General features: G+C 36.6%; 1 protein-coding gene across 2 annotated transcripts; it reads right to left on the bottom strand.

The window, feature by feature from the left end:
- Positions 1–894: 894 nt before the first annotated feature.
- Positions 895–22902, bottom strand: LOC110453607 (vacuolar protein sorting-associated protein 35-like). Of its 2 annotated transcripts, none has more exons than XM_021502619.1 (17): positions 22799–22902; positions 22357–22458; positions 21336–21432; positions 20981–21104; positions 20093–20278; positions 19590–19806; positions 18826–18909; positions 17291–17400; positions 16541–16637; positions 13452–13600; positions 12165–12396; positions 11404–11559; positions 10866–10988; positions 7949–8128; positions 6974–7210; positions 5393–5536; positions 895–3852 (listed from the first exon to the last, which is right to left on the bottom strand). In XM_021502619.1, exons 1-17 carry the CDS (start codon positions 22799–22801, stop codon positions 3673–3675), a joined length of 2421 nt encoding a protein of 806 aa, XP_021358294.1. In that variant the 5' UTR covers positions 22802–22902; the 3' UTR covers positions 895–3672. The 2 variants fall into 2 exon arrangements, with proteins under 2 accessions (XP_021358294.1, XP_021358295.1); XM_021502620.1 differs by having other exon boundaries at positions 12165–12372.
- Between the last annotated feature and the right edge of the window lie 1416 nt (positions 22903–24318).

The following is a 24318-nucleotide window of genomic DNA, read 5'->3' as shown; positions in this document are numbered from 1 at the left end:
TGAAAATTGGCAAAGGTCATTTATTGAAGAACTTGGTAGCCCTTCATCCCAGGATGCTACTGGCCAAATACAACCCTAGGCCTCTTGGTTTTTCAGAGAAGTTGTTTAAAATGCCCAGGAGGACTGAAGATGCTCACAGTTCTTTCACAAATTTCCTAGCAAGTTTATGGTAAAATATTATGCCTCCATAGGCCTTTATAGTTCTTCAGATGTCAAAAGATTTGGTTCTCCATGCCAGCAATCTATTTGTTATATATATATCATAACTCTAAGTTAATGTACAAGATTCTTGTTTAGGATTTCCAACATGGGACTGGGTAATTGTATTTGTAAGGAAAATGAAGAGCAAAGAAAGTAAAAGACTATCTTTTGTAGATCTGATAAAGATCCTTTCATGGTAGGTACCAAAATCCTTCTAGGATCTCTTGTTAAGATGTTAGTTGACCAAATCGCTCCTTTAGGCAGGCTTTAATGGTAATTTCAGACATAACAAAACTTTTCATACATAATAATTAAACAGTTGAGTGAATCTGAAAAAGACAATACAAATTGATACGGAAAGGTGACTCCATGAATAAGTATAAACAAGGGTTTGCAAGATACATGTGCAAGTATTTTATGGTAGTCATATTTTATGATATTTTTTCCTTCTTGCTGGAACAATATGTTTATCAGTTTGTTTCTTGTTCAAAATAGCAACTTCCCTGAAGAATTATCACTGTACGACCGTTTTTCACAATTTCTTATTAATTAAGTTGGTAAGTGATGGAGCATCAACACCGAGGATTCCGTGTTGAACATATTTCAGAACCTGTCCTGATGATGGTTGGCCTAGGCATCTGAAACGTGTGAACTAATAAAACATATATTTACGGAATCCTTGGTGTTGATGCTCCATCGCTTACCTACTTGTATTTACCTCCCTTCGGTGGAGCTCTACTAGAATACTTCGGTATCCACCTGGGATCCCTACACCAGTACATCAACCAACCACTACCCACAGGTCGTTGGATCTCCTCGCCCAATAATAACACATGTAATGGTGTACGAATACCTGTATTTATTTCTAAAATTTCGTGAAATTTTCGAAGTTTTCCTTAGGATATATTTAGTATAAGATCCTGGCAGAACATTCTTGTGTGGATTGGTTTTCATGATATTGCCAAGGTGCCCATAAGAGATCACAGTTGACTAGTAATGGCAGGTACCTCAAGCTAGTTTGCAAGGAGTGTGGAATACGATGTAGATATGCCATACCATTGTTATATCTGATAGCTAGAGATAAAATATTCCTTATGAGAGATACAATGTGTAAGATACAGATGTAATGTTATATAAACCTTTTTATATATAAAATGAGGGGTGTAAACATAGGAAGAGTGTGTGCCAATCACCATTTTGAGATGTATTTACACATTACAGAGAGATCATCAACTTATATTTTGTAGAAACTATTATTACTAAAATCCAAAAGCAGCACAGTATTCAGTCTGCACTCTATACGAGTCAATTCATTCCAAATTTTAAATGGCTCTGCCGAAAAAAGCTGAATTTGGTTCAGCGCAACTTCAGTTGAACTTGACAATTATAAAATACAAAGCGAAGGACAGACTTTATAACTTATTGGTGTATTTATTGCATAACTACAACAAGTAAAAGAAAATGTTCAAATTCAAGTCTATAACAATGACTGATGTCAAAGCAGCACTTCAATATTTACTATAACTTACAGGTATAGACTCCATATAACCAGCCCATCATCTTATATTATCTTGTCACAGATATTACATGTAATTTGGTACAAGTATATATCCTGCAGTCCATATTTTCATATGAACTTTACAATAGCCAAGAAAATCTTGGTACAAGCAAGACTCTTGGCAATGATAATAGATAATATATATATATCACAGCCAAGGTACACTAAATACATTTTAGTGGTAAAATTAAAACCAGTATGCTTGTAAATTTAGTAAAATCTAAATTTAAGGGTTCAATCATAAACACTCGAGCACAATAAAATTTAATGATTTAAGTTTTTTTTTTTGTTTTCATGCCATATTCTGGAATATCTTTGGTCTAATTTTTCAAATCATTCTGTCACAAAAAAAAATTGCAAGACAAAGCATTGCATGGCAACTTCAACTGTGACATCATTTAATAGAGTTACATATTACCAGACTGAGACAATACTTTTACTGTTGATAGCGAGTTGAAATTATTATGCTGGATACAGTGCAAATGGTAACGGATTTTGTTACTGCTTGAATGAAAACTTAATTGAAAATTAATCAAAAAATTGGATGGGAACTTCTTGAATAATAACTGGATTGCTAAACACAAAATCAATGTGCTAACATTTGTTAAAATTCTCTACAACCTTGTACAGTTAGAGGTTAAGTTAACTGGTTTGTTTCATCGACAATATTATTATTAAAAAAATAATCCATTCAATGATTGAGCGCCCTTTACAACGGTAGAGAGTACATTTACCAGTATAATTCTATAGTACACAGTATTGTAGTACATGACAGTCGCCACATTTTAATGAAGTATAACAGCTGTTACAGAGCGATTATGTAAATCAAAATCCCTATAAAGAGATATTTTAAGTCTACTCGTGAAAGTACCCATATAAAGAGATATTTTAAGTCTACTTGTGAAAGTACCCATATAAAGAGATATTTTAAGTCTACTTGTGAGAGTACCTTTAAAGGGTTTGAAAAATGGAAAAAAATGGCAATAATAAAGAAATCCTACAGTCATATTCAGACACTATTTGTCTGATTATAATAAGTGTTATACAGTTAAATGAACCTGTATATATTCAGTCTTGGGTACTTACGTACATGTAACAACAGACCGATATGGATTGACCAGTACACATAAATATGGATTTACCAATACACATATGAACTGACCAAGACACATATGGATTGACCAGTACAAATAAATATCAACTGACCAGTACTCATAGATATGAAGTGACCAGTACACATAAATATGGACTGACCAGTAAACATATGGTTTGTACATCCAGTACACATAGATATGGACTGACCTTTACTAATATGGCTTGACCATACACATAGATATGGACTGACCTTTACTAATATGGCTTGACCATACACATCAATATGGACTGACCAGTACTCATATTGCATGACCATACACATATATATATAGACTGACCAATACATATATGGCTTGACCATACACATATATATGGACTGACCAGTACATATATGGCTTATGTCCAGTACATATTCAGTTAAGTAACAACATTGTGAGCACATTTACGACTATGACAACACAGTAACATCACATCAGATGACTTGATACACTTTCGCCACTCCAACAGTCACTTGTAAATTACTTAATATGGTAGGTACAGTATTACCTAACCAAAGTGTTACAATAACAAGCTCTAGTATATATGACAGCAATAGAATATCTCTGCTAAGTCCTCCCTTAATTGTACAGGTGTATGTTGTACATGACTAGGTCATTCCGACTTGACAAAAAAAGTCCATGGTCTCTCCCATTAAATATGGTTTATCAACTGAATGAAATTTTCCTTTTTTTGTGGTCCTTCATCACACGGTATTGTCCTTTAAGGACTTCCGTGTCCTAGTAAGCTGTTGAAGCCCTATCTCCTGCTGCGTGTTGTCCTCATACCGTCAGAGCCTCGTAGGAAGGACCATCAGCCTCCGGATTATTTTTCCTTAGTTGTAAATGTTCTGTTGTGTTTTGAAAATGTTTGTTTATTTGTTCTGTTTCTTCGTTGGCTTCTAGGTTCGGTATTAATTCTTTTATTTTTGTTATTAGTTGGTTCAACACCTGCACAGTGATCTGAAAAAGATAAAGAACAGTTTTCGCTTTGTTATATCAACCCAGAGTAAATTTCAGACACATACAATTTACAAAAGTACCAACAGGGCGAAACAATCAATTCATTTCCCCCCGTTTAGCACCAATATATTTCACTGTCCATATATGTCTTTTTTTAAAGAACTACTTTATGTTTCCTTCAATTTATTGCCAAACCCCTTTATAATACCAACATTTTTTCAGACAAAGTGTGGCGTTATAACAAGGTTTTACTGTACATGACTTGAGAGCTAGTGGAAGGAATATATATGTGTTATGTCCTTTAATACCTTTAGAAACTCTTAATTGTATAGGGACTGCCTCTTAATGCTCCGTTACTCTATTAAACTATAAGTATGAAAATAAATGAAATTCCTGAATACTGTTTAACCACAGACAGATTTCACTCAAATTTGACCCTGGCTTTTGTTTAGAGTATAAATATTGACCAATTTTCATCAGAATGCGGTCATATTTGAATGTTGTAGTGCCGAAACTGTTGACCAATCGGAGCACAGTTTGCAAAATAATTATGCACACATTTTTATTCTTCTTTAAACAAAGGCTTTTAGTCTTTGTATGTTGTATGTGCTTACTCAGTTTCATCAAAATTGAATATTATCAAAGTAAGTTATCTTGCAGAGAAACAAAGTGTGGGTGGACAAACAGATGCCCTCCATACCATAAAATATTCCATGATGGGTATATAAAAAGTAACAAGCTATAAAATATGTTCATATAAAAAGAACCAAAATAGGTAGTTGTAAGTATTATGTATTACAATTTATAGTACATGTACTAAGCGAAAGGTTAAAGGCAGAACAGTTGTTTGTTTGTGTTCTACGTCCTATTAACAGCTAGGGTCAATTAAGGACGTGCCAGGTTTTGGTTGACAAGAAAAAACCAGCAACCTAAGGCCGGTACCTGGCGACTGCCCCACGTAGGCCTCGAACCTGCGACCTGTTGTAATACGTTTAGAATCAGATGAAAATTATATCAAACAACAGCTTAGCTGCAGTTATTGTAACATTAAGGCTAGTGCATAGAAAATGTTTTACTTCCTAAACAATTAAGCAGTAATACAAGTATTACAGGACTTACCTGGTTGCAGCCTCAGTCATAGTAGTATATATAATGGTTTAGCAGTAATACAAACATTAACAGGACTTACCTGGTCACAGCCTCTCTCGTAGTAGTATATATAATGGTTTAGCAGTAATACAAACATTAACGGGACTTACCTGGTCACAGCCTCTCTCGTAATAGTATATATAATGGTTTAGCAGTAAAACAAACATTAACAGGACTTACCTGGTCACAGCCTCTCTCGTAGTAGTATATATATAATGGTTTAGCAATAATACAAACATTAACAGGACTTACCTGGTCACAGCCTCTCTCGTAGTAGTATATATAATGGTTTAGCAGTAATACAAACATTAACAGGACTTACCTGGTCACAGCCTCTCTCCTAGTAGATATATAATGGTTTAGCAGTAATACAAACATTAACAGGACTTACCTGGTCACAGCCTCTCTCGTAATAGTATATATAATGGTTTAGCAGTTCCACATAAAGCTGGACCTGTACCGAGTCGTCCATACACTGGTTAGCTATCTTCACTCCTTTCTTCAGACAATCTGCAACTCTCTTTCCATCCTGCATCTGGAAAACACAATGTGTAAACAAATTTCAAATTTTTTTGAAATACTTGTACATTATTCTTAAATTTCCTAGAATAAATGTTTCAACAGGATATTCCTCAGAATATGTTAGCATATCTGCTTTAAAAAATAAATAAAAATAAATTGAAAATGAAAATTGAAACTAGAATTATGTCAGTGTGACATTAAAGCCGCTCACCACTTTAAATTGAATTGCTTCAGTAACACGTTGAGCATCAATATCTACTATAATACCTCAGATATGTGTTCGGTATTCTGCTAATTGAAAATCAGGTCATGTGATGATGTTGCCTTTGGAATTTCCAAAATCAATCACCTCTTAAATGATGCCTTAAAAAAATTCTCCCTCTCCTCTTTTTTTACCCTCTTTAATGGCGACGCATTGTTGTAATTTTCATTAATTAGCATCCTCCGATGATGTGACATGAGCATTTACGTGCATAATGGCAATCGGTGAATGGATAATAGAGAATAGGTGCATTTTGTGCTTGTGAAATGAAGGGTGTTCTCCTTTTATTTTTATTTATTTTTTATTCATATTAATAATAATTATAATATATGTAGTGACTTTATTAACTGTTATTGAATGAATTATATTTCTCAATGAGACTTTACCAACGTAAGAGTTATTTCCCTTACACCGAATTGGATAATATTTTGAAACGGCGCGAATTCTTGTCAAACAGCAGCTGCAGTTGTGTCATGTTCTTAAATTGTTACATTTTCAAACTAAATACACTAGAAAAACCATGCTGTGTTACAGAAATGTTTGATAAGCATACACGGTTCACATATCGTCTCGTCTCAAAGCGATTACCGTTATCAACCTAAGCACGATATGTCATATTACGTTCCCGTTTGAAACATCAAAATAAAGGTTATACTTGAAAATACTCAAACGGTTTATAAGCATATATATTTACTTCCTCCTTATACAGACAGCATCAATGCTTGATAGTCTTCACATGTGCTTTCTCGAATCATATGTGTTTCACACGCGTAAACCTCCTCAGACCTCAATCCGAGTTGCTAAAACGCTCAAACTCAGTGCATGAATTTCACCACCACAACGCTCGTAGAATGCACCGGAGATAAACATTATGTTTTCGGCAATTATTTAAAGTATGGATTATTATTTGGATAAGAGTATCAGAAGACTTTATGTAACCCACATGTGAGTGTCAGAGATTCTACTTTCTATTTACGATAACGAAACTATATAGCGGAAGCATGCAAGACTATAATATGCGCACGCACCCCGAACGGAAGTGGGTCCGTCATTTCGTTCTCTGGACAGAATTAATAAGCCGCTCGGCTCTCGCCAAGAGCTGCTTAAAAATGAAACAAACCTAAATATTTCTGAATTAAATAGGTTTTGAATATTTTTGGATTTAAAAAGTAAAAATTGTGATCATACCGGACCATCGGAGGTCGAGGTTTTACCCGACCAGAACAGGTGTGAACAGGTTGACACCCCACGGCACTGGTCTGGTTTCTTGAGAAGTTTGGAAGCGGCCAGGGCACACTGGGTCCTCAGGGGCTCGTGGTTCTCCTCCCCAAAGCAGGACATCTGCTCCAGTGTTCCAATGATGAGGGTGATGGCTGCTAGCTGTGCTTTGCTATCACTGATTTCATCCTCGTAAAGCGAGAATGCCTGAGGAAATAGAACATGTAAGGTCAAGAATAAATTGTGATATTGGTATTTTGTAATACAGTCTCCACAATATCATAGGAATATTGCTTGCCCCTATGTGGTTATGTCATTCAAGGAGTTCTTTGCCCTTTTAAAGCCAATTTTATTCCTAATGTCTAGGAGTAAAATACAATATTACATTGAAGATCCTCAACCAACAAATTTCACAAAAATACTAAACAATGTATGAGAGACAAAAATGCTCTTCCCAGGCCTTCCATCCATCAACGAAGGGATCAAATTAGTCTTCTTGTCTCATCCACAAGTTGGCCCACACTGAACCTTCAATTTTGCTATGACATATAACATGGGTATTGAGAGTGAAATTGAGTGTAACCCCTCGAATATCGAGGATGGTAGAGAAGAGGTGACAAAGAAATGTTATCGTAATAACAGCAACCTTCACCTTGGATCTACGACCTTAAATATCTGTGTACTGAATACTTTTATATAACTTTGTCAAGCAAAAAGAAAAGTTAATGTGATAAAGCATAAATGGGACTGACGTAAAATCATAGGTAATGCCAAATGTCCCCCTTCCCTTTCATGGCAGGCATGAAAAACATGAGAAAAAAATTACTATGTTATCATTTTGTGCATTATATTACCCGAGTAGACTCTCCCAATTTTCCTAAACACAGAATGAAATTTCCTTATTCTATTTCCCATATTAGCGAAATTAAGTAAAAAGTTACTTACTTGAGACATAAACTCATATGCCACTGTTTCATGATTTTCAAACTCAATCTGTCCAGCGGCCATAGCACCCTGGAGAAACAATCTGAGCGGGATTTCTGCCATGTCTGCCTTGATCAGAGCCCCTATCGTCTGGTGGCAGAACTGGAAAATCTTCTGACATTTCCTCTCCCAGTTCTCATCCTGTAACAAAACAACTTGCTGTAATGGGGGAAATACAATGTCTTATGACAGAAAGTATTCCATACAAGAGGCCCATGGGCCTAAACGGTCACCTGAGTCTACAGTATTTATTTTTGTTGTTGAAATATGTACCAATTTGAGTAAAAAATAGTATAATGTTAACTTAACTTTGTCAGGACCATGAGCTGATCATTCCTAGACCAATTTTAAGTGAGATCGGCCTATTAGAACTTAGTAGCAAAATAGCGGCCATGGCAGCCAAATTGTATTTCTGATTGACCCGAAAAATAACAACACTTTGTCAGGACCATGATTCGATCATTCCTACAAAGTTTCAGTTCAATCGGCCAAGTAGATCTTTACTTTAAGTTTGAAATAGTTTTCCAAAATGGCAGCCGTGGTGGCCATATTGGATTTCTGATCGACCCGAAAAATAACAACACTTTGTCAGGACCATGAGTCAATCATTCCTACAAAGTTTCAGTTCAATCGGCCTAGCAGAACTTGACTTTAAGTTTGAAATAGTTTTTCAAAATGGCGGCCGTGGCGGCCATATTGGATTTCTGATCGACCCGAAAAATAACAACACTTTGTCAGGACCATGAGTCGATCATTCCTACAAACTTTCAGTTCAATCGGCCCAGCAGAACTTGACTTTAAGTTTGAAATAGGTTTTCAAAATGGCGGCCGTGGCGGCCATATTGGATTTCTGATCGACCCGAAAAATAACAACACTTTGTCAGGACCATGAGGCGATCATTCCTACCAACTTTCAGTTCAATCGGCCCAGCAGAACTTGACTTTAAGTTTGAAATAGGTTTTCAAAATGGCGGCCGTGGCGGCCATATTGGATTTCTGATCGACCCGAAAAATAACAACACTTTGTCAGGACCATGAGGCGATCATTCCTACCAACTTTCAGTTCAATCGGTCCAGCAGAACTTGACTTTAAGTTTGAAATAGGTTTTCAAAATGGCGGCCGTGGCGGCCATATTGGATTTCTGATCGACCCGAAAAATAACAACACTTTGTCAGGACCATGAGGCGATCATTCCTACCAACTTTCAGTTCAATCGGTCCAGCAGAACTTGACTTTAAGTTTGAAATAGGTTTTCAAAATGGCGGCCGTGGCGGCCATATTGGATTTCTGATCGACCCGAAAAATAACAACACTTTGTCAGGACCATGAGGCGATCATTCCTACCAACTTTCAGTTCAATCGGTCCAGCAGAACTTGACTTTAAGTTTGAAATAGGTTTTCAAAATGGCGGCCGTGGCGGCCATATTGGATTTCTGATCGACCCGAAAAATAACAACACTTTGTCAGGACCATGAGGCGATCATTCCTACCAACTTTCAGTTCAATCGGTCCAGCAGAACTTGACTTTAAGTTTGAAATAGGTTTTCAAAATGGCGGCCGTGGCGGCCATATTGGATTTCTGATCGACCCGAAAAATAACAACACTTTGTCAGGACCATGAGGCGATCATTCCTACCAACTTTCAGTTCAATCGGTCCAGCAGAACTTGACTTTAAGTTTGAAATAGGTTTTCAAAATGGCGGCCGTGGCGGCCATATTGGATTTCTGATCGACCCGAAAAATAACAACACTTTGTCAGGACCATGAGGCGATCATTCCTACCAACTTTCAGTTCAATCGGTCCAGCAGAACTTGACTTTAAGTTTGAAATAGGTTTTCAAAATGGCGGCCGTGGCGGCCATATTGGATTTCTGATCGACCCGAAAAATAACAACACTTTGTCAGGACCATGAGGCGATCATTCCTACCAACTTTCAGTTCAATCGGCCCGGCAGAACTTGACTTTAAGTTTGAAATGTAAAATGTTAACGGACGACGGACGACGACGGACGAAAACGGATAGCAATAGGTCACTTGAGCTAAAGCTCAGGTGACCTAATAAACCAACACTGTCAAACATTACATTTTTGATTTGATTTTTTCTAGTTTTGATAACAAAATGCTGAAACTATTATGTACATAAATATTAATAATGATACTTTGTTTACTGTACAGATCCAGTCATCCCACTATCCAACCAATATTTCCCTTTTTCTTTTCAAAAACTTCACTGTCCGCTTCACAATCTTTCCACTTTAGCTTGGAGTGAAGGTGATTTGATATTCGCATATTGCGAGCACTCATGTATAATGTGCAGGTCCTTTTTGGGGAGGGAAATATTTTTTATTTATTTAAATATATTGAGATACTTGTACATGTATAAGAAAAAAGAATGTCATCATCCCACAAATTATTTTTTTTATAGCGGAGGCCCATACAGGCATATTCATAGTATTAGCAAAAAAAGGCTGTATTTAGAAGACCTGGCTTACCAAGATAGTTTTGTATAGAAAGAATATAAACTGTCCCCTAAAACACTAGCTGAAATTGGGACAACTGGATTAATGGTGGGTGGATTGATGAGACTTGACTATATGAAACTACTAGTACCAGTATGGAAGTGTGGATAGTTGGCTAGTTGCTTAATAATTTGCAGGAAATCTGTAAAATCAAATATCTAACTGACCAATGGGCAATTGTGCTTCAAACAATGTTTTGCCGGGACATTTGATGATGTATCAAACTGATGTTAACTCATTCCCCCCAGAAGACACATTTGAACTCTTCCAATTCAAAGGTGAGAACAGCGCATTATGAAATTTCAGCAATCTTGTATGACCTTATTGGTCAATAAATCTACAAAGAAAAGTCTCTGACCTCTTCCTGAAGGTCCTGATATCTCATAGACAGTCTGTAAGCAGCAAACACAATGGGTGGAAGGGTGAACTTGATCCTCTGGTCACCGCCACTGCCAAAGTGTTTTCTGGCCGTGTTCAGGATCTAAGGGAAATATTATTATTATTCAGAGGATACCAAACATAGTGTCTATTCTACATGTTTATTTTATGGTCTATAGTAAAACCATTGAATTTGTTGGGGTAAAACTTCTTAGCATAAAGTAAAAAAAAAAAAAGGGGGGAGGGGTAGTTGTGACAGGATTCTCATAGTACATACATATTATCAATTGAAAAACATAGTTTTGTGTCAAGTTTTTTGTGTGTGTTTCAATTTTGTTGGTTTTGAATGAAATTTCATGGTTCTACAGTATATTATATGCTACTGTATGGTAGCTATTTTACACATTTACTTTAGAGTTTAGTGTATATAGAGTGAATACTGTGTGAGTTCCATTATTAACATTGTGGAGGTTCTGGTTACGCTTTCTGCCATATGTGCAGGCGGTGTTAAATCTTACCAGATATTGTTGGTTGAGGTCCTCCGCTTGTAAGAGATATATGAATCTTCCCATAATGCCTTGTTCCTCTGCGAAATCCTCAGGATCTTCTGGTTCTTCGGGCTGGTCATTCTGGTCTTGCACTAGCACATTTACAATGTTCAGGATACTGTCAACCTGGAAAAGTGAGTGTCATAGAATTTTTATTGGTAGGATAAAACAACAGGCATTGGCTAGTCAACCAACTAACAAATCACACTACTGAGAACTGGGGCTAGTCAATCAGGGAACAGTTTATATTTCAGGGATGTTAGTCAAAGCCAAAAATAAAACAGTTTCTACTGTAGAGAAGCTAGGGACTAGCAAATTAAGTGAGGTTTCATATTGTGCAGAAGCTAGAACTAACCAGTCTAAAAACAGTTTAATAGGAGCTAGTCAACTCTATAGCAGTTTATACTGCAGGAAAGCTAGGGCTTGCCAATCAAGTGACAGTTTACAATGCAAATAATCTAGAACTAGCCAATCTAGTTACAGTTTATACTGCAGGGAAGCTAAAACTAGCCAATTAAATTACAGTCCATGCTACAGGGAAACTGGGGCTAGTCAATCCTGTAACCGGTTACACCATGGGGTTGGGATATCATAACATGGTAAGATGTAAATGAAATAGCCAGAAGAGAATTATACAAATAGAAAAATAAACCACTATATGCGGAAATAAAAAAATATTTTGAACAATTTTGTTTGTTTGTGTGTGTGCAAGCAATGTGTGTCAAACTCACATTCTCTTGTGTTGGTATGAATGTGTCATTTTCCAGCACATTATTGATGATGTAGCAACTCATGATTTTTCTGCTCTTGAAGTCAAAGTATTCAAACAGCGGTCCGAAGTGTCCAAGCTGGAGCACAGTGAGCACGTTGTTGTAGCTGTCCACCGGGATCTTCATCAGCCGCATCAACTCCTTGGAAACTGGACTGCCATGCTCCAGACTGGGGTGAACAGAAGTTAAGCTTCTGTTAGCAAAGGTAAATTTTCATACAGGTGAAAATTAGGAGGTAAATTAAAGCAATCAGCAAAATGGAGGACTGTGAACTAACACCACAAGACAGTCCCATTCACTCACAACACAGAATAGTCCCCCATTCACTCACAACACAGAATAGTCCCTTGTTAGCTCACAACACAGAATAGTCCCTCGTTAACTCACAACACAGCATAGTACCCCATTAACTCACAACACAAAATAGTCCCTCATTAACTCACAACACAGAATAGTCCCTCGTTAACTCACAACACAGAATAGTCCCATTCACTCACAACACAGAACAGTCCCCTATCAACTCACAACAAAGAATATTTCCATTCACTCACAATGCCAGAATAGTCCCCCATTAACTCACAACACAGAATAGTCCCCCATTAACTCACAACACAGAACAGTCCCTCGTTAACTCACAACACAGAATAGTCCCTCATTAACTCACAACACAGAATAGTCCAATTCACTCACAACACAGAATAGTCCCCCATTAACTCACAACACAGAATGGTCCATTAACTCACAACATAGAATAGTCCCCCATTAACTCACAACACAGAATAATTCCATTCACTCACAATGCCAGAATAGTCCCCCATTAACTCACAACACAGAATAGTCTCCCATTAACTCACAACACAGAATAGTCTAATTCACTCACAACACAGAATAGTCCTTCGTTAACTCACAACACAGAATAGTCCCCCATCAACTCACAACACAGAATAGTCCCTCGATAACTCACAACACAGAATAGTCCCCCATTAACTCACAACACAGAATGGTCCATTAACTCACAACACAGAATAGTCCCCCATTAACTCACAATACAGAATAGTCCCCAATTAACTCACAACACAGAATAGTCCCCCATTAACTCACAACACAGGATAGTCCCTCGTTAATTCACAACACAAAATAATTCCCCATTAACTCACAACACAAAATAGTCCCCCATTAACTCACAACACAGAATAGTCCCTCGTTTACTCACAACAACGAACAACAGAATATGAATGTCATACGTACTGGTCAAGGTTGAGTCGATTGAATATTTCCTCTGTTGTCTCCAGCACTTTGTCCACATATTCTGTCTTATCTGGGTAACATTTGAGTGCCAAGTTAATCAGCGCTACCTGTAGGGAAACGATATCCTCGGGTGGCATGTCCGGCCGATTCTGTAAAATGATCACATTATAAAGGATGTTGAAACTATAAATATATAAATGACTATCCAATGTTATCACCTTCGGCAACAAATCAAACTGTTTTGGCTGTTCCTATTAATGTTTTGTAATGTTTTTCATAAAGTATTATATACCTGTATGTTGTGTAGAGACTATATACCGGTACATTTTGTGAGACACAACATACCAGTACATTTTGTGAGACACAACATACCAGTACATTTTGTGAGACACTACATACTTGTATACAAAACATACCTTTGACACATATTTACCTGTATGACCTTTGACACATATTTACCTGTACGACCTTTAACACATATTTACTTGTGTGACTTTTGACACGATATTTACCTGTACAACCTTTGACACATATTTATCTGTATAACCTGTGATACAATATTTACTTGGGTGACTTTTGACACGATATTTACCTGTACGACCTTTGACACATATTTACCTGTACGACCTTTAACACATATTTACTTGTGTGACTTTTGACACGATATTTACCTGTACAACCTTTTGACACATATTTATCTAAAAAAAAAAAGGGGGGATAGAATAGTGTGTGACTTTTGACACAATATTTACCTGTATGACTTTTGACACGATATTTACCTGTACAACCTTTGACACATATTTATCTGTATAACCTGTGATACAATATTTACTTGTGTGACTTTTGACACAATATTTACCTGTATGACTTTTGACACGATATTTACCTGTACGACCTTTGGCACACATTTATCTGTATAACCTGTGATACAATATTTACTTGGGTGACCTTTGACACAATATTTACCTGTACAACCTTTGACACATATTTATCTGTATAGCCTGTGATACAATATTTACTTGAGTGGCTTTTGACACGATATTTACCTGTATGACCTTTGACACACATTTACCTGTACGACCTTTGACACATATTTACCTGTACGACCTTTGACACATATTTATCTGTATAAACTGTGATACAACATCAATCCAGGAGTAGAGCCAATGCCGTTATTGTAGTTCAGGTTCGGTGGGTTCCGTTATCCCTTGCCTGGATACCAACCAGTATGCAGGGCGATTGAAGAATAGGGAAAATAAGAGTAGGAGTCAATCGCAACAAGCTCAGGATAAGTTGAATCTTATTTATTGGCTATGTCTACCGGTTTCGCCCAAACAGTGGGCTTCTTCAGGACGATTTAATAACAAAATATGTCCCCTGAAGTACTAAAATTCTGGGCACATTTATATTGTGTATAGTGACGTAATACAGGTAACGTCACGTGATATTATCTATTTATAACGTTCTAGAAAGTTCCATCGCGGTTATTATTAGTAAATGAGCATTCTAGTATATAGTCTCAGTTCCTGAAATACTATTAATGTACATACAATTCACTGACTATTTTTAAATATAAATATATATGTCTAAGTGTGTATACATATAGTTAGACATAAGTACAAGTATCTTTTATCCCTAAATATTATTAACCTAAATTATTATGTTCACGTTCATCCTGACAAACAGTGGATGTGGATATTGACTTATATCCCAAAGTCTTGTAGTCTACGATTGCATGGTCTCCTTCTGATGTGTTAGGTGTAGATGCCGTGTCTTCACTCTCTGATAATTCTAGATCAGCCTTGAGCAACTCTAGAGTTGCTCAAACTCGGGACATTTTACGTCTCCCGATCATAACATACATAACGTCATAGTTACGGGTATTGTTAAAGACGTCACGGATACTAACCGTCGTCTCAGAACAGAAGAGAGTTGGATTTGTATGCTACGTACAACTCAACCAGAAGGTCTTAACATTATAGCTTGATGGCCAACACGAAACAGACAACCTGCCGCAAACCTAATACTACGGGCAGAAAACTGAGTCTACCGTGCATCAGATGCGGGAAGACTTACACTAATCTTAGGAATCTACGGAGACATGCGGATATAGCACATGGTCTCATACAAACCTGGTATAAATGCAAACTCTGCAAACGAACATATGGGAGGGAGGAAACTTATAAGAAACACCTCAAGGACAAACACCCGGGGTACCACGTGGAACCGGAGATGTTTGAAGACCGCACTAAAGAACAGGCAACCAAACCGGATAACAAACGCCCATTTGAGGCGCTGACTAAGAAACAGTTAGATCAGGTGAAATTTAGAATCAAACCAGGACACGGGATGAGCACAATAGGACCACCTTGCAAACAATTCAGGCCGGTACTAGATGAAACTCTAGAGTTGCTCAAGGCTGATCTAGAATTATCAGAGAGTGAAGACACGGCATCTACACCTAACACATCAGAAGGAGACCACGCAATTGTAGACTACAAGACTTTGGGATATAAGTCACTATCCACATCCACTGTTTGTCAGGATGAACGTGAACATTATAATTTAGGTTAATAATAATTAGGGATAAAGATACTTGTACTTATGTCTAACTATATGTATACACACTTAGACATATATATTTATATTTAAAAATAGTCAGTGAATTGTATGTACATTAATAGTATTTCAGGAACTGAGACTATAGACTAGAATGCTCATTTACTAATAATAATCGCGATGGAACTTTCTAGAATGTTATAAATAGATAATATCACGTGACGTTACCTGTATTACGTCACTATACACAATATAAATGTGCCCAGAATTTTAGTACTTCAGGGGACATAATTTGTTATTAAATTGTCCTGAAGAAGCCCACTGTTCGGGCGAAACCGGTAGACATACCCAATAAATAAGATTCAACTTATACTGAGCTTGCTGCGATTGACTCCTACTCTTAACTGTGATACAATATTTACTTGGGTGACTTTTAACACAATATTTACCTGTACGACCTTTAACACAATATTTACCTGTACGACCTTTGACACAATATTTACATGTACAACCTTTTACACGATATTTACCTGTATGACTTGTGAGACCTGCTGTGAGAAGATATCAAAAAGTTGGATGTCAGCAGGAATACCATGTCCCTCCTCATTCTGGGAAAACTGGGCCAACCTTTTTGCAGAAAAAAAATGCACAATGTCTACATTATATATAATGTCAACATTACAGTTTTACAACTAATGTCTGCGTTATAACCTTTCAATTATGTCTTTACATTTCAATAGCTGCAACCATGGTCAAAATACCTACATTTTATGCAATACTGAGACGATCACAACCATTACATTTTTTTCAGAAACAAGAAATATCACGGAAAATAATGTTTTTTCATGTTGTTGTTATTATTGTTGGCTTAAGTTATACTTTATTGCAGTGTATCTCACATGCCACTTTTAGGTGATAATGATGTTGACATAGATGTCTTACCATGTTATTGGAATTAACAACAAAATAGAACCTGAGATACTGGGAAACTTAAGTACATGTACATATGTGTATAAAGAAGATTCGAAAAATGGTCCAAACAGGTCTGAAATTAATTGCCCCCCTCTTGTTTTCAAAGTTGCACCATTAACTTTCGGACCAAATATCAGCATCCTGGTACAAATACTGGAAACTATACAAATGAATATCAACACTTACATGTACAACAAACTTTAACATGGCAATGCCAATACTGATACCAGAAACGGTCAGCTAACAATGGAAATTGGTGCTTAATCTTAAAATTGTAGTACAGTGCAGATTGTGGAAATACTGCTCACCTGTCAATCAGAGCAATGATGATGTTCTTTACATTGACACTCTCATGGAGTTCAGCACACGCTCTGAGGAATGAAGTTAGTGTCTGTAGGTGGAAGTCGTCGGGAAACACCTGAAACAAATACCATAATGATATTTGCTCAGTATTTTCTATTGAAGGAATTTTCAAAACATAAAATATCCATTCAAACTCCACACATACATGTATGCAGACTGATGGTACTTTGTAATCAAAACCTTTAAGTCAACAACATAACTATATTTGCAGCTAAATTGTAATCAAGTGTCAAATAATTGTGAAAATGTATTTTTCCTATAGGTATATAATGCTTACCGTATAAACAAGGGAATCTTGGCGCCAACCATCGTACCATCTTCATAATAGTTCTATGTCAGTTCGATCTTTTCTCTTCTTTTCTCTTATCTGTTTGATCAGTTTACCTGTCTGTCATCTTAATCACTCTTTTGATCAACCCCAAAAGTCAATTTGAGAAAGATCCCTCCAATACCTTTTGAGCAATAGGGCTAAAAAAACTTTTACTCCCAAATTCAATACGACCACCTGCTAGCCATCTTGGCTTTCCAATCATCCCCAAAATCCGAAATGTGGAATTAGGAACCATGGGGAACCTTCATGTGAAATTTGAGAAAGACCCTACGGAACATTCTGAGAAACAAGAGGGCCTGTATCACTCACCTTGATATCTAAGCGATCATTGCAAAATATTCTCCTATAATGAGACCAAGGGAATGGGCCAGACCACGGCCAATTCTTGTAGTATATCTGTATTAGATTTTTAATGCCCAGCAATTTTATGTATGGTTATGGGGTCAGGATCTCATTTTGACCCCAACCTCAGCCCCCTGGGGGGTCAGCCCAACCATTTGTACAAATTTGAATCTCTACCTCCCATGAATTCTTCCGACCAAAACCGATCAATATTCAGTGCATAGTTCTACATGAGAAGTCGTTTATAGCAAAATAGCCAAATTGCCCGCTTTTGGCCCCGCCCCTCAGCCTCCTGGGGGATCAGCCCTACCATTTGTAAAATTCTGCATTCCAACTACTTATGGTTGATAACAATCTCTTGGTTCCAGAGAAGAAGTTGCTTAAAGCAATAAAGCCAAATAACCCTTTTTGGCACATCCCCTCAGCCCCTTGGGGGTCAGCCCCACCATTTGTACAATTTTTAATACCCATCACCTAGGGATGCTTCCAGTCAAATTTAGTTAAATTCCAATCAGTGGTTAAGAAGAAGAAATTGTTGATGTATGGACGCCACGGTATGGCATAAGCTCACCTTGGTCCGATGCTCACCTTCGGACCAGGTGAGCTAATAATGCTAACAAACTTTCATTATCAAATTCAAGATGGTCGTCTGTCGGACATTCTGGTTTCTCCTTCTGTTCCAAAATTTGATATGCGTAACTAGGGACCATGGGGAACTTGTCATGTAAAATATAAGAAAGAAAGCTTAGGATTTACCTGTACTCACCTGAACGACACACTTGATTAAGTACAGTAATAATGACTTACCTGTATGATACACTCCATCAGGTACTCCTGAGCGATGGGATCTCTACAGCTGACTGTCTGTTCTAAAATCCCTGGTAGTACCAACTGGAACATAACAAGGAATGTTTATGAAAATAAACCTTCAGACATTCATGGACGAGATTTGCACATTCCGGCACTCAAGCATATTGATGCGTTGAGAATAACAAATCTTACGTATACCCAATGAGGCCAAAGTAAAACCAAATAGGGAGTTTTCATCCCTTTACATTTCACTTTATAACCAACTGAAATGTTAAACTGCAGTATCAATTATACTCTATCTGAAAATAACAAGTCTATTTTGTACAAAAGATTGCTTCCTATTCAATAGCTGTTTATCCAAAGTTTCATTTACCCAAACCACTATTTTGTCCCTGCAGAATGACCGCATAACTGAACTTGACCCCAATTTGCTGTAAAAATCATTTTATTTCTTAGCATACCTTATTTTGTGAATGTTGTCTCTAGATTTTCTTCCCTAATGGAATAAAAATTATGTAAGATTCAAACTTGCTAATGAAACAATCACTCATGAAAAGAAGTAGATAACTTATACTATATGAGCCCTCTTCTGTATTGGTATCTAATTATAACAGTATTGTCCGAACAACTCTGAAGCAATGCATGTCTACTTTTATCTAATTACCGTTAAGCTCACTATCATGCCTACATATCAACTTTTATACAAAACATGCTCTTCCAATCTTCTCCTACTTATGGTCTGACAAAGTATGAAGTTTCACCTTTTTATACTTGTCCATATCAATGCACTCCAGCTGACTTAGACGGACAAGATTTGTGCCGACCAGGATCCTCAATTCCCGCCGCTCCTGTTCACGCTTCACACGATCCCGTGAGTGGCCCTGATGCTGCATACGCACCCACAATTTGTTCATTTCGGAAAAGTTCAACAGGACAAAGTCTATAGAGTCAAGTACAGTTCCGGCCTCATAGTCTCCACTACAATGCAGAAATGTAATTTGTCATACTAGTATCTTGAAAATTCAATTTCTATAAAAGCCATATTTTAAAATTACAACAATAAAGATCCAAAGCTTAAAATACCAGTAATTCTTATTCAGGTGCAGATAAATATTTTCAATAAATCTTTGCCTTCCCATTGCATTAAAAATGTTGGTTCATCATACAAATTGTATTTCTAAATCTCCAAACATGGTTTGATATTTAACTTACTTAAGTATGAACCAGTTATAAATTGATCATCAGTTTTAACCTCGGTGCCTACCTTGAAGTGTCCTCTTCTGTATCAGGAAGTACATTCTTGGTACATTGCAGAAGGTAGTTCCTGAGGAAGAGGCCCCGCAAGGGGTGCTGGACTCCCCGACACATTTCCACAAGATCCTTGAGGATGTCCTTCCGTGATAGCTCGTTAGATTTTATGTACACCACACCGACTGTTATCAGTAGGTACCTACACAAAACACCAGCACTACTTACACACAGGTTTAATACAAAATGGGATATATGTGTAATGTATCAAATTTACTCTACTTAATTTAGCCTTTCATAAACCATAATGGCATAGCAATATTATTTTTACAGAAGCTATTTGCACCCTGTGTTTTGAATATAATTTCTATGTGATCATTCATGGGTATAAACAAAGGCAAATTGAGTAATTTTCAATTAACGGTATGCATATATATGATATGATATATACACAACGGTCAACCACACAGTAGATTTGTCTGCTGGATAACCGAACTGTTCGGTAGGGACATAAAACCAATCAATCAATCAATTAACACAGTAGAAGATAGGTAAACATTAGATGTTCCAAGAAGACACAGAAACTTACAATAGTCAGATGTTTAAGTTTTGTTCAATTTTTCAGAGGTAAAAGTAGGCCTGATTGTACATATATTTATATACACACTATCAAATTAACAAAAATGAAAATGGTTACATAATTATAATTACACACAATTATTATAAAAATGCTGTAGATCTTGTACTTCATAAGTTAAATGTATATATATAAATGTGTGAATATTGCATATTTTCTCTCACTGTGTTTCAGACATACAAGCAGTGAGGTAAAAAACATGTTTAGGTTTACTGTTAATTGACTTAATCTCTAATATTTCATGCCCATTTTTGACATGGCACTTACAATCGTGGGACAATGTTGCCTGCATATTGAACCAGTTCGTATAAATCTGCAACCTTGCGTCCTTTTTGGAATTCATCGACTAAATATAATTCCAGGTGACGTAATTCATCAGATATTGACATATCTGAAGTGGAAGGTCAAGGATCGTGGATATGATATCAGCATGATTGAAAATGCATCAAATTGTGTATATTATTTAATCACTTTTCTTATCAAGAACCCTATTGATTAGTTATATAATGATGACATTCATTTTTTGATTAGTTATATAATGGTGACATTCATTAACTATATACTATATAAACTATATAAAGTATATATGGAATCTTGTTATTGATAGCTGTGGTAAGGATACAGAGCTCATAGTAACTTTTGGGGGACAACATGGATGTCCTCAGCTCCCCAAGCATGGTCGATGCATGCTTAAGACCGTCCATCAACTTCCCTTTGTCCTAAAAAAAGCACAGGAAATGTACAGTTATGTATGAACAATAGGTGTAGAAATTAACTTATATCATTTTAAAGACCTTGGGTAAAATATGAATATACTTTGTATGTATTATTTGAGTCTGGTATAGAGGGCTTATGTATAAGCCCTGAACCGGAAATAAACTTATCTTATCTTATAAAGGGAAATTTCTTTCTGACACAAAACTTTTGCATATCACACTGCTGATCATGCATGACAAGTGATGACTCTACCCTGTTGTCCATTAATTACAATGTAAGGGTCGACTCATGTGTTTTTAACAGTCCACACTTATTTTCACTCTAGCATCAATTAAATTAGCATGTACATTGTCTACACAGCATGATAGAGAATTCTGTTTAATTGTTCCAGTTAGCAAGTGGTCCCATAAGTTATAGCCACAGGGAATAACATCACAACAATCATTTGTAACAAATAAAAATTAATATTTGAGATGTGCTTAAAATTGATTTAAAGAATATGTGATCAATTATTAGGTTATAAACCCTGGTATCTACTTTTTACTGGAATATTTTCACTAGAAACATTAGAAGTATTTCAAGAATCGGCCGATCTGTACCACATGGTTTTCAGTTACCATATTTTAATACTTCAAATAAATAAGATATATGAGATGGTTATGTTGATTTTTTGTTAAAGCCAAAAAGTGTACTATGCATGTTTAAATTCTTCACTACAGGAATCAGCTGAACGTTTAGTAATTTAGGAGACTGCAACTAATCCAAACCAAAGCTTGTCAGAGAATGGCACATTCTGTTAGAGTAGTACGTATGCAATGTCCCATTACAGACATTTATCTGTCTAAATGCCTCAATTGTGGATAATTTGTCTTTATGATTTCCAGGAAACCTGGTTTGACTAGCAAACAGTATGTATTAATATTTACCAAACATCGTTTCATCTGGAAAGATTGATTCTTGACTATGATATTTGCCTCCTCCAGCAATTTCTCTTGCTCCTCTTGGGGCGATAGTTGTGGTGTCGAAGGCTGAAAAAAGGAATTATGACCATTATACGGTATTTAAAAAGTGCTAGATCTATGTATTGACACGGAATTAGATTATCTAAGTCCGTGGTATTGATAATATACACCTGATTGAGATCAACGTTCTGCTTTTGGACAAAATGAACGGTACTTCGAGTTGATAAACGTTTGTGTAGTTTGCTGCTCAACCCTATCACAAACCTACCGTGTGACCCCCCCCCCCCCCCCCCCAAAAAAAAATATGCATCGATTCTCGTTAAAAATGTGATTTTCTCTTTAGATAACTCAATGAATTGATTGCAACAATGAACATCAACATAACGAGATTTGGATGAAGTATTACCATGACTGTGTTCGCTCAATGTCGATGTCTAACGGCGTTATATCGGAAAAATGTCTGTCACGAATTTTTAATGATCTTCCTCATCAACCTCCCACCATATTGGTATCATGTGACCTAAGGAGAAAACTAATGGTGGTAGGTAAATCTTGTACGCCGCTCCCGCTCCCGTCCCAAAACCCGTACCAGGAATATATAGATATTTTAATATCTCATTAACGCGATCGTTTATATTTTTTTTTATAAAATTATACAATAATTTCAAACATTATTTTCTAAATGTGGAATTTATTTTTTTCTATTTTTTATTATCTAATAATTTAGAAATGACGATAATGTGTATTTCAAGGGGGTAAAACTTGTACGCCGCTGTCAACCGTGAAAATCACTGACGTATAGTTAGATATTAAGAGAAAAGAAACATGTTATGTTCAGGTATATAGAACTAAATACCTCGTTGCAATAAACGACATATATCACATGGAATTTTGACTTTGTTGTGATCGCGGGAGTTTTGTTAACTCCCGTACCCGTGCTCAGGGGACATCACTCCGTCAAGACTCGTGCTAAAAAAATTAATACAACTATTTCATTATTTCTTTTTCATTTCTGGCTGTAACAGATGGTTTCATAATAGATGTGTAAGAGATCTGTCAGATTTACATTTTTCTAGGGATAGTTTTATTAGCTCACCTGTCCGAAGGGCAAGTGAGCTGATGTCATGGTGCGGCGTCCGTCGTCCGTCCGTCCTCGTCCGTCAACTTTTCCTTTAAACAACTTCGTCTGAAGAACGGACAGGCCTAGAGTCATGATATTTGGCTGAAAGCTTCGTTGGTAGGAGCCCTACAAAGTTTGAGAACGAAAATGACCTTGTTTTCAAGGTCACAGGGGTCAAATATGTCAAAAACTTCAAACGACTTCTTCTGAAGAACTGAAAGGTATAGAATCTCTATATTTGGCTTGTAGCTTCTTAGGAAAGAGCCGAACAAAGTTTGAGAATGAAAATGACCTTGACCTTCTTTTAAGGTCACATGAGGCAGATATCTCAAACACTTTAAACGACTTCTTCTGAAGAACTGGTAGTTATAAAATCTTAATATTTGGCAGGTGGCCTCCTGGGAAAGAGCCAAACAAAGTTTGTGAATGAAAATGACCTTGACCTACTTTCAAGGTCACAGCGTTCAAATATGTCAAACACTTCAAATGACTTCTTCTGAAGAATTAAAAGACATAAAATTATAATATTTGGCTGGTGACTTCCTGGGATAGAGCTCACCAAAGTTTGGGAATGAAAATGACCTCAACCTACTTTAGAGGTCACAGAGGTCAACAACATTTTAATGGATTTGTCCTTGAGAACTAAAAGGAATGGGATTCATAAGATTTGGCTGGTAGCTTTTTGGAATAGAGCTATCCAATTTGAGAAGGAAAATGACATTAACCTACTTACAAGATCACAGGGAAAAATATGTCAGGCAACTTCTGAAGAAGAATAAAAAAGCATAGAATCTTATAATAATATT

Source organism: Mizuhopecten yessoensis, unplaced genomic scaffold, assembly GCF_002113885.1.
Source record: "Mizuhopecten yessoensis strain PY_sf001 unplaced genomic scaffold, ASM211388v2 scaffold7473, whole genome shotgun sequence".
Classification (NCBI taxonomy): domain Eukaryota; kingdom Metazoa; phylum Mollusca; class Bivalvia; order Pectinida; family Pectinidae; genus Mizuhopecten; species Mizuhopecten yessoensis.
This window is presented reverse-complemented; position numbering and strand designations above follow the sequence as displayed.

What these genes read in the sequence shown, in the direction of transcription:
- LOC110453607 (XM_021502619.1), bottom strand. An exon ending in ATATGGACAAGTATAAAAAG is followed by an intron (nt 18,910 to 19,589) that starts GTGAAACTTCAT and finishes GTTATGTTCCAG; the next exon opens with TTGGTACTACCAGGGATTTT. An exon ending in TGATGGAGTGTATCATACAG is followed by an intron (nt 17,401 to 18,825) that starts GTAAGTCATTAT and finishes TATTTGTTTCAG; the next exon opens with GTGTTTCCCGACGACTTCCA.